At 55.9% G+C, this 13,631-nt stretch overlaps 1 protein-coding gene across 4 annotated transcripts; it reads right to left on the bottom strand.

Moving 5' to 3' along the window:
• Positions 1-2,253: 2,253 nt before the first annotated feature.
• Positions 2,254-11,608, bottom strand: CD3E (CD3 epsilon subunit of T-cell receptor complex). Of its 4 annotated transcripts, none has more exons than XM_075909232.2 (9): positions 11,473-11,608; positions 10,927-11,041; positions 8,936-8,956; positions 7,536-7,556; positions 6,135-6,155; positions 5,123-5,314; positions 3,737-3,901; positions 2,999-3,045; positions 2,254-2,527 (listed from the first exon to the last, which is right to left on the bottom strand). In XM_075909232.2, exons 2-9 carry the CDS (start codon positions 10,973-10,975, stop codon positions 2,471-2,473), a joined length of 573 nt encoding a protein of 190 aa, XP_075765347.2. In that variant the 5' UTR covers positions 10,976-11,041; positions 11,473-11,608; the 3' UTR covers positions 2,254-2,470.
• Between the last annotated feature and the right edge of the window lie 2,023 nt (positions 11,609-13,631).

Raw genomic sequence — 13,631 nt, 5'->3', positions numbered from 1 at the left:
TGGGTGTGGCTGGGAGCAGGATCTGACCCGGTACATCCAGAGCAGCTGTTCCTGTCGGGGCAGTGAAATCAGTCACATCCCCTGGCTCTGCAGTGCACTGGGGCCTGAGGTCAATAACATCTCTGCTGTGTGCCTGGCCCTGGGGGGTTTCGTGGCTGTGTGGGGGTGGTTCCGTTTGGCTCTTGCTTGCAAACTCTCTCCTCTCACCATGTAGGGCTTGCCAGGTAAACCCAGCTGTGTCTGCCTCTAACCACATCCTCCAGGCCAAGCACACCCATCCGAGGCTCGAAGCTGGCTGAGGGCTCGCTCATCACGGTGCTGAGACAACAGAGCTAAACCACAGCCCACCCCCGTTACTGCTGCTTCCTCTCCGGAGCCAGGTCTCCCCTCTAAGCACTAGAAAACGTGCTTGGCTCAGCCCTGAGTGAGGCCAGATGCTGGGGTCTGCTCCCAGCGGCCCACGTGGCTCTCAGGAGTTTGAGTAGCACCTCCTGCATTTGTTACTGTCCTGCCACCTTCACGGACCGGGACCATTGGAACTCAACTGGCTTTGGAAAAGAACGGGTTAAACTGAATGGGAGTGAACCCCAGGCTGGTTAACCTGCTCCTGTCCTGTCTTGCAGCCCCCAGCTATTCCAGCCTCACTGGCATCCCACCCTAGACTGGACATTGCACCCCACGGGTTGCTGTCTGCTCCCACCCCGCTGACTTGCCATGGCCCCTTTGGACACAGCTGCCGGGCGCTGCAGCGGTCAGCTCAGCACCTTTGCAGTCCTGGCTCTTTCCTGCATGGAGTCTCCCGCGCTGGGTCTTGTGGCGGAAGAATGAATGGAAACGTCCTCCAGCGCAGAGCCCTCCCTGTTTATTGGCTCCATAATGCACATTTAAAAAGACTCGCATCATAAATGTTCAGACAGGCCTGGCTCGATACAGACAAACTCGGCATCCCGGTAAGAGGTGCCATGGAACCTGGGCGCAGCCTGAGAGCCAGGGACGGGCAGGAGAGGGAGGGGGCAGCAGGGAGGAGGGTAGGCACGAGGGAGCGAGGGGTCTGAACAGCTCTTCTGAGAAAGCCCTGGCACAGCTACTAGGAAACGCTCCTGTTTCTAGATGTGGTTCTGGAGCAGGCTCTAGAACTGAGACAGGAGCGGGTCCCTGCTCTAGAGCTCGGCAGGCGGAGTAGAAATAAAATCCCGTGGAAAGGGTTACTCGCATTCCCTCGGGCTTGGGCTGATTTTCACAGGGGGATATGGGCTTTGCTGCTCTTCACTTCAGCAGGGCTTCTCCGCAGGGAAAACGCCCCGTGGTTACAGCACAGGCGGTTCGGAGCCCGGGCTCAGTCCCCGTCCAGAAAATGGTGCCAGTCCTCGCTCACGCATCTTGTCCCATCGGGGCCGTAGCGGCTCTGGGGAGGGGCTGCATTCCTCGGCAGAGCCTGGATCTCAGCTAGGGCTTCCTAGTGCCACTGTCACAGGGCTCAACCAGCCACGGGGTGCCCTGCTGACAGTGCCTGGAAGAGGCGTTCTGCGTAGGGCCCCTATTATAGCACCCCCCTGAGAGAGCCACGGGCCCCCAGCTAAACCAGGCAGCCACTGTTGTTATTTAACCCTCCACCATGCAGGCCATCTTTCTCTGCACAGGAAAGGGCTCCCAGTCCCCCTGCAGGGTGAGTGTGAGCCCACTGCAGGGACAGGGGTTCCACCCCAGCGCTGGCGGCAAGCACAGGAGCGCTGCAGAACGCTAGCTAGAGGGGGAGGGGCTGAAGGAGGAACCCGGGGGCACCACGAGCATTTCCGCCTGTAGGACCAGCGCGTCTCCCTGCCGGGCCCAGGGAGCGTGGGGACAGAGCTGTTACTCCCATGGGCAGGGAAGCAGGGACGTAGGTCAAACCGTGCAGATGGAGACTGGAGCAGGGGAGAGGCAGCAGAGAGCTCCGAGACGGCTCTGCCCTTTCCTATTCAATGGCCAGAGGGGGACGCTGAGGTGCCCAGAGCAGGAGGGCCTGGGCCACTGGCCCAGAGAGACTCAGGGTCAGAGCTCAGGACACTGGACCACGTCCCGCCTTCCCGGGGCAGGGAAGAAGCCGCCCAAGGGTCAGGAGAGCAGTGGCGCAGGGCGCTGGAGAGAAAACGCAAAGCGTGGGACTGAAATAAATAAACTGACGAGCAAACGGGCAGGTTGGAAGGGGGTCGGGAGAGGCCAGCAGCCCCGGGGGGCCTAGGAAAGCTAGTTAGTTAAAGGGGGACATCATTTCTGGTCTCCTTGTTTCTTTAGTTTGTCTGTTCCCTGGAGTCAGATCAAAGGCAGGAGGGAGGGTGTCCAAGGAGGGGCAGCGTCTCGTGCTGCAGCAGCTTGGCCAGTCCCAGAATGCACGGCTGCCCAGCACAGACTGCAGAGAATCTGCCTCGCGTGGGATCGACACTGGGGGCCCCTTAGCTGCTCTCATCCAGCCTGCCATCTGCAGAGCGATTCAGAAGCCCCGGGAGTCCAGCCCGGCGTACACTTCCCGCTGTCCCTTCCTGATGGGCTGTGGGAACAGAAGCAGATGTGAGCACCCAGCTCTTGTGGCAATACAGCTCCGTGCCAGCTCCTGATACATCAGGGCTCTGGGCCAGGGGTGGGCACCTCTCTGCTACCACCAGGTGTGACCTGGGCACAGGTGTGTGCACGGTGCACCCTGCATACTGTGATCCGTCTGTCGCACGGACAAACACCGACCCTTAGGAAGCAGCACGGCCCCGCGCCAGTTACTCCTCCCCTCCACCCCGCCGGGGGAGCCTGGAGTGAACAAAGCCCCTGGTGGAAGGGCACCAGTGCTGTAATTTCTCAGCCCTCCTCCGCAGAGACCGGCGGGCACCCACCCCACGGCTCTCGATGCACAGAGCCGCGGCTCATCTGCACAGGGCTCCGCTCATCATCCACCGCGAAGGCTGTGACCCCGCCCCCGCCAGCTCTGAAAAGGCCAAGAGAGGAGGACAGCCGCCCCGGGTCCTGTTACCTCATAATCCGGGTTCGGCACAGGCGGGGGACGCACCATCTTCTGGCCTGCAAGGCCAAGGAGAGAGAAAAGTCATGAGAATGCTACCGATGCGGAGCCCAGAGCCGGCGCTCTGCAGGCCCGACTCATCCCTGAGGCTCCATGGGCCTGTCAGGACCCGGACCCCAGGTGTCCACTGACGTGGGAACCCAACTGAGACAGGGAGGGCCTGTGCACCTGGCCTGGAGCGCAGGGCGTTCTCAGACCCGGCGCGCCGGCCCGGAGCCGGGGGCTCTGCCCAAGCGCGCTCTGCAGTGTGGTGACGTGGAGTGCGTCTTAGTGCCCCGCCGGGGCGGTCAAGAGATGACACAAGAGGCTCAGCTTCCGTTTGGAAACAAGGCCGTGTCTGCCCCGCGGCGCTGCAGGGAAAGGCCTGCGGGCCCAGAGCGCAGCCACAGACGACCCCGTTTGTCATTTCCACAGTCGCCTGGTTCTCAAGCCAGGCCCCCCACGAGGGCCTGACTCTGGCGTGAATGCTGGAGGGTGGGGAGTCGTGGATCTTCCCGCTCCCTTTGCCTCTGTCCTGGCTGCCTCACGCCAGCCTGTGTGACTGGTGCCTGCAGCTGGGGCCTGGCAGCTGCTCCTTCCCCACACGAGGGGCAGCCTGGGGGGAGAAGCCTGGGGCAGGCGAGACCCCAGTGTTTCCCAGCCGCGGGTGCTTAGCCCCCCTTCCCAAGAGAGAGTCAAACCGGCTCTTACCTCTGGGGTGGCCGCCAGCCCTGCCGCCGCTACCGCCACCACCGCGCCCCTTCCGGTTTTTGCTGAAGTAGTAGGCCAGGACCACTACCCCGAGGGTGATCAGAAGATCTGCGATGATGATCCCGGCCACCGTCAAGGGGTCCAGCTCCACACAGCTCTCGCACACTGCCGTGGGAAGGGACAGTCGGGCGCTCAGCGGGAGGGAGACAGGCCGAGCCGGGGAAGGGAGATGGCGGGAGGCGGGAGTCACAAGTGCCAGCCCAGAGCCACCGGGTTGGCTCTGCCCAGGACTCACCCGCCTGCTTTGCATGGCCAGAGTCCACAGGCCTCGTGAGAGGGGCAAGGAGAGTAAGCGGGGAAGCAAAGAGGGGAGGGCTGGCTGTTCCTGCCTCCACACGGCTCACTCTGCCAACACCACGGGGCCGGCTGGAAGGGCAGGGGCTTAAACGTCCCTGGTTTTTCTGCAGGACCCTTGGCAGCAGGCTGCAAACGGCTGCAGATTCCATGTTCCCCCTCAATCAGTGCCAGAAAGAGCTCAGGGATTCTCGGGGTCCCTCGAGCAGCTCCCCAGACACCCGAGAGTGCACACGGGCTCAAGGGGCTTTGTCAGCACGGAGGAGAATTGATCCAGTTTCCCAGTGGCACGAGGGAAGCTGGGCTGAGCCTTCTCCAAGATTCTAGACCTGGAGTCTCCTTTACATTTATACAGCCGCTCCCATCACAAAGCAGCTCCCAAGCTGGGTGTGTAAAGCGCCTTTGAGAAATGCGGCCACCTCTGGGGCTACGTCTACACTCCGGATAAACTCTGCCACGTCCAGAGAATGCATCCGATCTTCCAAATGTTTTTTCAGAAAAGCAGACGCACGCTTTCGGAAGCCCTGTAAACCTCATTTCACGAGGAAGAAGGGCTCTTCCGAAAGAGGAGGTTTTCCGAAATTTGGCCCAGTGTAGATGGGTCAAATTTCAGAAAAGCCTCTTCTGAAAAAAGAATCAGAAAAAGGTACGCAATTTGCAGAGTGCATTTTGTGTCCCTTTTTCCGAAAAAGAAGTGTAGTGTAGACACAGCAGGATGGAGGGCACAGCACAGTGCACCCCACACAACGGAGCAGGGAGAGAGAACTGAACTGCACGTCCCAGGCACACGCGTGCTGTTCTGAACAGTGCTCCATGGGATCTCAGTGTTCATGGGGGGGCCGGCTGGACTGGAGCACTCGTGTGCCAAGGTCAGTCCCAGCGGGGCCCAGGAAAATCAGGCCTCGGCGTATGCTATGGCATGTGGCGCTGGGAGCAATGCAGTACACACAGAGTTAACCGCTAGCCGCTGTCGCCTCCCATGACATCTCAGGTGCCGGCTGATTCCGGTGGAAGGGACACTCTCCCTCTTACCTTTGGCCTTCAGGTAAAGTGTGAAGGTGTCCTTTGAAGATTTACATTTATACTCTCCGTCGTTCTGGGAGCTCTTGTAGTTCTCGATCACACGAGTGCAGTCTGGAGTGACCTTCTCATTATGTGTTATGGTGCAAGAACTCTTGAGGCATGTGAGAGTCACTGTGGTCTTAGAGACCATCACCTGGAACGCTGCAAGTGAGAACCGCAGATACACAGAGGTGTTGAGTACAGCCAGTGGTTAAAATGGCCAAGTCAAGGAGTCCCAGATGCAGCAAAAATGGAACTAACAATGGGGCTGGGTCCCTGAGAGGCTCACTTTGAGCCCTGCCCTGCCTCTCCAAGCGGCTGTGGCAGGGGGGTTGTTAGGTTCAATGTAAAATCTCGTTATCAGCTTGGGGGAGGTTCTGGGGTGCAGCACACCCCACATTCACGAGCAGTAACGGAAAGGAGCCGTCACTAGCTCCATGAGCCACCTGACCACCATTAGTAGTAATAAATGGACTCCGACAACTGGGAATTGTCCGTCTCATGGACGAGCACTTATTTTGTGGGCTATGACATGTGACCAGCTCTGCCCTCAGTCGCTCACAAAGCGCTTTGCACAGATCAGAGTCAGTACCCCTGGTTACAATCAATACTAAGGCAGCTCCACTGACTGCAAAGGGAGCCAGGTGGAGCCCCGTGTGCAGCTATAAAGCTTTCTGCATTGGTACTTGAAAAAAGAAGTAAAGACGTTCCCTGTGATCAACCGCACAGAGACACAGACATGCACTTAGGGGCTGGCTTGCATCCGCTGGGGTCCATGGAGAGACTCCCATTGACTTGGGTGGGCTCTGGTAGCGCGCCCACACTCACACGGGTGCTCAGACCAAGGGGTGGAGGCTGTTAGTGCTCACAGATGCCCCGTTTTTAGATGATCTCTGAGCAGTTAGAAAGGGCAGGGTTCATCTTAGCAGTGTTTTTGAGCTGCTGATTATGGCTAAAAGCATCAATGGTAAAATCAACTTACGTTCCAGTACCTGGTTCTCAGCTGCAAAAGAAAACCAAACAAAAGCTCTTAGTAATTCTATCTGCTGGTGTCAGAAATATTCCCTGTGTGGAGGAAAATCCTCCTTCGTTCATCTGTTTAAATATTTCCTTTCTCTTACTGTTAGCAATCTGCCTTGAGGGAGTGAACACAAAACACTCATCCATACCAATGCTGCAGGCGGGGGCTGTTTATTCTAGCTGGCAATATTCTAGCCATCAACACTGTTTCTCCACATGCCTCTCTCGTCCTGCCTGGATGGCCCTAAGAGTGGCTATGTAACAATTTTAGCTGGTTTTCCAATTAACGCTGCGCCCGGCTGCCATGTGGAGCTAGAAGAGGGAAACGAGGTGCCTGGTGTGGCTGTGAAAAGAAACGCTCTGGCTCATTGCGAGGAGCGAACGATGGCACCGCTACTGTGCCACGCGGAGATGGAGCCTGCTGTGGCTCTGAGCTGGGAGCCGGCAGGGAGAGCTGCAGGGCTCTGTGTGGGTGTACGGATCTGCCTGCTGTAGGACCAGGCCCTTGGGGTAGAAGTGGTTTGATTTGTGAGCATGAGGAAGATCGCGGAAATCCCGAGGCCACAGTCGGGTTAAAACAGCACCAGGGAGATGCTCAGAATCACACACACAGTGCACACGGGGGGCACCAGACAGACGCCGATGAAAGATCTGTGTTCCCCTCTGTCCTGGGCAATTGTCTTGGCCAGCACTTGCTTTACAGGGCCTGGGAGCGCAGTCTCACAAAGACTTCACAGGTGAAATCCCAAGACAAAGAATTTGATTCCAGGGGAAGGGGATTGGCTGCTCTATTCCGGCACAGAACTATGCTTTAGAGCAAGGGAATGAAGATGCTACATGCAGAAACACAGACAGTTCACAGCCCTGGTCCGAGCCATGGCCTGGCTGCGCCCCCCATATCCCATGTATATGACACAGTGACCAGCTCTGCCCTCAGTTGCTCACAAAGCGCTTCCCACAGATCAGAGTCAATATCCCCCAGTTACAATCAATAAGGCAGCCCCACTGACTGCAAAGGGAGCCAGGTGGAGCCCCGTGTGCAGCTATAAAGCTTTCTGCATTGGTACTTGAAAAAAGAAGTAAAGACGTTCCCTGTGATCAACCGCACAGAGACACAGACATGCACTTAGGGGCTGGCTTGCACCCGCTGGGGTCCATGGAGAGACTCCCATTGACTTGGGTGGGCTCTGGTAGCGCGCCCACACTCACACGGGCGCTCAGACCAAGGGGTGGAGGCTGTTAGTGCTCACAGATGCCCCGTTTTTAGATGATCTCTGAGCAGTTAGAAAGGGCAGGGTTCATCTTAGCAGTGTTTTTGAGCTGCTGATTATGGCTAAAAGCATCAATGGTAAAATCAACTTACGTTCCAGTACCTGGTTCTCAGCTGCAAAAGAAAACCAAACAAAAGCTCTTAGTAATTCTGTCTGCTGGTGTCAGAAATATTCCCTGTGTGGAGGAAAATCCTCCTTCGTTCATCTGTTTAAATATTTCCTTTCTCTTACTGTTAGCAATCTGCCTTGAGGGAGTGAACACAAAACACTCATCCATACCAATGCTGCAGGCGGGGGCTGTTTATTCTAGCTGGCAATATTCTAGCCATCAACACTGTTTCTCCACATGCCTCTCTCGTCCTGCCTGGATGGCCCTAAGAGTGGCTATGTAACAATTTTAGCTGGTTTTCCAATTAATGCTGCGCCCGGCTGCCATGTGGAGCTAGAAGAGGGAAACGAGGTGCCTGGTGTGGCTGTGAAAAGAAACGCTCTGGCTCATTGCGAGGAGCGAACGATGGCACCGCTACTGTGCCACGCGGAGATGGAGCCTGCTGTGGCTCTGAGCTGGGAGCCGGCAGGGAGAGCTGCAGGGCTCTGTGTGGGTGTACGGATCTGCCTGCTGTAGGACCAGGCCCTTGGGGTAGAAGTGGTTTGATTTGTGAGCATGAGGAAGATCGCGGAAATCCCGAGGCCACAGTCGGGTTAAAACAGCACCAGGGAGATGCTCAGAATCACACACACAGTGCACACGGGGGGCACCAGACAGGCGCCGATGAAAGATCTGTGTTCCCCTCTGTCCTGGCAATTGTCTTGGCCAGCACTTGCTTTACAGGGCCTGGGAGCGCAGTCTCACAAAGACTTCACAGGTGAAATCCCAAGACAAAGAATTTGATTCCAGGGGAAGGGGATTGGCTGCTCTATTCCGGCACAGAACTATGCTTTAGAGCAAGGGAATGAAGATGCTACATGCAGAAACACAGACAGTTCACAGCCCTGGTCCGAGCCATGGCCTGGCTGCGCCCCCCATATCCCATGTATATGACACAGTGACCAGCTCTGCCCTCAGTTGCTCACAAAGCGCTTCCCACAGATCAGAGTCAATATCCCCCAGTTACAATCAATAAGGCAGCCCCACTGACTGCAAAGGGAGCCAGGTGGAGCCCCGTGTGCAGCTATAAAGCTTTCTGCATTGGTACTTGAAAAAAGAAGTAAAGACGTTCCCTGTGATCAACCGCACAGAGACACAGACATGCACTTAGGGGCTGGCTTGCATCCGCTGGGGTCCATGGAGAGACTCCCATTGACTTGGGTGGGCTTTGGTAGCGCGCCCACACTCACACGGGCGCTCAGACCAAGGGGTGGAGGCTGTTAGTGCTCACAGATGCCCCGTTTTTAGATGATCTCTGAGCAGTTAGAAAGGGCAGGGTTCATCTTAGCAGTGTTTTTGAGCTGCTGATTATGGCTAAAAGCATTGATAGTAAAATCAACTTACGTTCCTGTGCCGTGATGCCAGCTGCAAAAGAAAACCAAACAAAAGCTGTTAGTAAATCTATCCACTGGTGTCGGAGATATTCCCTGTGTGGAGGAAAATCCTCCTTCGTTCATCTGTTTAAATATTTCCTTTCCCTTACTGTTAACGCGCTGCCTGGAGGGAGCGAACACAAAACACTCGTCCATACCAATGCTGCTTTTAACGTCAAACAGCTGGGTGCCCGGCAGAGTTTGGAAAAGTGTCACAGCCACATTTGTGTTTTAAATCCATCACAGCAAACGTCCCCATTCTAGAAACTGATGGGACGGGGATCAAGGCGGGAAATGGTGTCGGCTGCTAAAGAAACCCTTCAAAACCCGAGGAGCCACTTTGAAGACGGGGCACTTGCTCTACTCCCTCGGCCCCTACCTAGAGATCTGTAATTCCGTCTGTCCCCTGCTGCCCCCGGTTTTTGATTTTATAACCAAAATGAAAACTCCTGCATTTAGGTGAAAGTGCATCCCTTCTCTCTTCCCCGTACCGTCAGTCGGTTCCTACCCTGTTCCTTTTGTACCACAAATCAGCGTCAGAACACCCGGCAGGCTGGGGCCGTTTATTCTAGCAGCCCATACACTAGCCATAATTCTATGTCTCCACGTGCCTCTATCAGGGTACGTCTAAACTACATGGCTCCGTCGACGGAGCCATGTAGATTTGTTGTTTTGGCAAAGTCAAATGAAGCCGCGATTTAAATGATCGCGGCTTCATTTACATTTACATGGCTGCCGCGCTGAGCCGACAAACAGCTGATCGGCTGTTTGTCCGCTCAGCGAGCTAGTCTGGACGCTCCCCTGCCGACATCAAAGCCCTTTGTCGGCAGCCCCGGTAAACCTCATCCCACGAGGAATAACGGGGCAGCTGACGAAGGGCTTTGATGTCGGCAGGGGGAACGTCCAGACTAGCGCGCTGAGCGGACAAACAGCCGATCAGCTGTTTGTCGGCTCAGCACGGCAGCCATGCAAATGTAAATGAAGCTGCGATCATTTAAATCGCGGCTTCATTTGACTTTGCCTATGTGTCTAATCTACATGCCTCTGCCGACAGAGGCATGTAGTCTAGACACAGCCTCAGTGTAAACAGCACCAGTGAATTGACAGAGAAAGTTCCCAGCCTGGTCCTGGAGTCAGCTAGGCGATGGGCTACTTTATCCCTGCACTGAACTCTGTTTTTGGTAGGGGAGGGAATAAATGCAGGTGCCATGACACAAACTGATCATGGTCACGGAGAACCCGAAGAGTTGCCACTGAGTTGGACGCCGGCAACTGACATTTACTGCTCGTGGGCAGAGTGGCTGCTATTTCTTCCTAAATTTCTGGTGCCCATTCCCAATGGGCGTATCACTCCAGCAATAGCGCCCATGCTTTGCTTTTCATCCGTCCGCCTTTGCAAACACCAATACTCCACTAACCCTGGCAATCTCCAGAGGCTGCTTTCAGCCCTCTTCCGTGCCCGGTGATGCAGAGACCTAGCGAAGGGGGAGCGAGGGGCCCGAGCACACGGTGGTTTAATATGGCCGCCCGCAGCAGACGGGGAGACCGGATTCCTTTGCATTCTGCTGCCCACGGCACGGCCTCTCCGGGGCTCTTCCCCAACCTGCTCAGACCAGGGCTTTGGGGTTTATTGAATTTGCTGATAAATAAGAAGGTTGCTCTTGGCAAGTGACTTCTCTTTGCACACTGGATGCAATGAAGCACCTCGATTCCCTCTCTCGCCCACCGGGATTCCGTAGGGGGCAATTCCTGCCCCGCTGCCCCGCACATCACTGGCAGGGGGGTTTATTTCTCATCTGCCAACGGCAGCTTCAGCTTTCCTGTAAGCCTGGGGCTCCTTACGAACACCTGGCTGCCGTGCCGGTGCTCCGCAGCGGCCATTGGCACGCGCCAATACCCTCCTTGCCCAAACCCGGGGGTCACGCTTCTGACCCGTCACGGTCTGTAGCCAGCTGTACTCACCCACACAGAGCAGGAGCCCCATCACAAGCAGGGTGTGCGCTAGCTTCATCGTGGCGTCCCCCCGCTCGCTCTGTCTTCTGTCCTCCCCAATCAGATCGGCATGCCCAGGCTGGCTCTGCAGGAAGAAAGAACACAGGCGCTTTCAAGTTGCTGTGGGTGAGAAAGAGGCCCCGGATTGTTTCCCAGAAACACATCTAGTGATCAGCACAGGGCGCCCGGCGGAGACTCACGGTTTCCAGCGTAACGTGCAAGCAGCTCAGCAAGACGGCAAAGGTCTGCCAGAAAACAGCCCCTGCCAGGAAGCGCGGAGGCTCGAGGGTGCCTACGTTTCTGAACGTCACTGAGCGCACGAGGGGGCCGGGGTGCAGCCAGCACCTCGGAGACGCCCCGGCCAGCCCGGAGGGGGCCCTGCAGGAAGGAGCACACCCAGCCTGCCCCAGCGGCTTTGCTTTCAGAGACTCCCCTCGATTTGTAAACAATATTTTCTGCGCTCAAGTTCAAAACGTTAGTTCATTTAGCAAAGCGACGGCAACAAACGGAACCCACAAGGAACGCAACAGCCAGCGGCGGACACAGGCGCCTAGTACCACCAGCGTGAGACAGTCTGCGAGCTCTTCAGGGCGGGGACTGCCTCCGCCTAAACTAGGGGTTTGCCCCGCGCCGGCCACGTTAATTCCCACCCCGTGGTGCTGTTGTAATACAGAACATCAGCAACGCTGACAGTAATAGGAGGAAACAGGAGTCAGGTGCGGTGCTGACGAGAGGGCTATGGAAGCCCTGAGAGCAATCGCAGTCAAGGGGAGTGAATAACACGCCGGGAAGCAAAGGGAGCAACTCACCAATTCTGCTGTTTTGGGCCTGGATTTACTCAGTGGGAGGCCAGCTGGGACCATGCTTTTGTGGGGATGCCACTAGGGACTGGGTTGCACTGCCAGTCGTGTTTCTCACCGGACACCAGGGGGCTGTGCAATGAGCCGTGCGCCAGGGAGTCACTGCAGGCCTGATCTGGAACCCTCTTTGTCCCTTGGCCCCGTGTCAGCTTCTCACCCAGATGTCATCGGGCCTCCTGCCACACTGCCCCGGAGGGTCGCACGCTCTCCCTGTGCTCACTGGGGAGGTCACACTACAGAGGAGAGTCGATCTTCCAGAGTTCGAATTAGCGGGTCTAGTGAAGACACTAATTGGAACTGAGAGGGGCGCTCCCGTCGATGCCGGTGGTCCTGCTTCCATGAGGAGCAAGGGAAGTCGAAGGAAGATTGGTCTCCCACCGACTTCCCGCAGCGTGCGCAGCGCCTAAAGCCGAGTTGAGCTACTTCGACTTCAGCGGCGCAATTAACGTAGCTGAAGTTGCGTATCTTAACTCGACTTGTCCCGTAGTGTAGACGTACCTACCGCCCTCCACACAATTTGCTGGGGGAATGATCTGAGACTAGTGTTTGCCCCTTGAAAATGCAGACGTGTCTGTTGCCATAGCCACATCTATTCAGCACACTCCTTGGAGCGAAGATTGGGCCTTCGAAGTGCCCAGCCCTGCCAGAAGTAGAGTGCTGAGCTGTGACGTGCTGGGGCAGGGCTCTGTGTCCATTTCCCGCTCTCCTGCCCTGCTCACTTAGCAGTGGAGAAAGGCACCCTGCTCTGCGCTGGGGAGTCAGCATGAGCTGGAGCTCACGGCTCTTCTCCCTCTAGTGGTAGAATTCACCACTCCCAGAGCGGCAGGATGCAGAAAAGCACCAATCCTGGGCCTTGTTCATGCGCAGGGGTGGAGACAACAGCTGCTTGATGCGGCGCTAGCTTAAAAAAATAATCATAGAATCATGGAATATTAGAACTGGAAGGGACCGCGAGAAGGGGTGAAGTCCAGCTCCCTGCCCTCACAGCAGGACCCAGCACCAGCCAAAGCATCCCTGACGGGTGTCTGTCCAACCTGCTCTTACGTATCTCCCATGATGGAGATTCCACAACCTCCCTGGGCAACTTATTCCAGTGCTGAACCCCCCTGACAGGCAGGGAGTTCTTCCTAATGGCCAGCCTGAACCTCCCTTGCTGCAGTTTAAGCCCATTGCTTCTTGTCCTGTCCTCAGAGGCCCAGGAGAACAAGTTTTTTTCTTTTTCCTGGTAACAAACTTTTGGATACTTGGCTATCATGTCCCCTCTCAGTCTTCTCTTTTCCAAACTAAACAAGCCCATTTCTTTCAGCCTTGCCTCATAGCTCATGTTCTCTAGACCTTTCAGCATTCTTGTTGCTCTTCTCTGGATCGTCTCCAATTTCTCCACATCTTTCCTGAATAGATATGATAATATATATAATAGATGAACACCAGATAACGCTCCAATGCACAGTTCTGTATCAGAACTAAATTTGCTCCCTTTTAAACACAGTGTTTCCTTTATTTACTAATGCAACCTTGACACTGGTTTTGGTTTTTAGCCCTCTCAGATCCCTGTTATCTATATCCATGATTCAATTGGATCTCCTAGTGACAGTCCTGTGGTGCTCGGGGCAGCCAGGGATAAATATCAGGTCAGACCCTCAGTAACTTCTCGCTCCAGCTGCCAATTACTCTGTCCATGGAGACAGGACACCCCCAAAAAAGCGAGACAGGAGACCAGATTTGAGCCAGCTACAAGTGAAATGTCCTGGCTCCCCCAACGTGCACCCACTTGTCTGGTGCTGATAACACTACCCTGATGAAGAAGCATGCTGA

Source organism: Pelodiscus sinensis, chromosome 25, assembly GCF_052426305.1.
Source record: "Pelodiscus sinensis isolate ZL-2025 chromosome 25, ASM5242630v1, whole genome shotgun sequence".
Classification (NCBI taxonomy): Eukaryota; Metazoa; Chordata; order Testudines; family Trionychidae; genus Pelodiscus; species Pelodiscus sinensis.
Note: the sequence above shows the minus strand (reverse complement) of the source record. Positions and strands in the feature narration are given on the sequence as shown.

Bases quoted from the DNA above. Each gene is read 5' to 3' on its own strand.
- CD3E (XM_075909232.2), bottom strand. From the start codon at position 10,975: ATGAAGCTAGCGCACACCCTGCTTGTGATGGGGCTCCTGCTCTGTGTG. The intron at 6,156-7,535 runs GTAAGTTGATTT...TTTCTTTTGCAG, and splicing joins TGAGAACCAGGTACTGGAAC to CTGAGAACCAGGTACTGGAA. The intron at 2,528-2,998 runs GTAACAGGACCC...CTGTTCCCACAG, and splicing joins TGCCGAACCCGGATTATGAG to CCCATCAGGAAGGGACAGCG.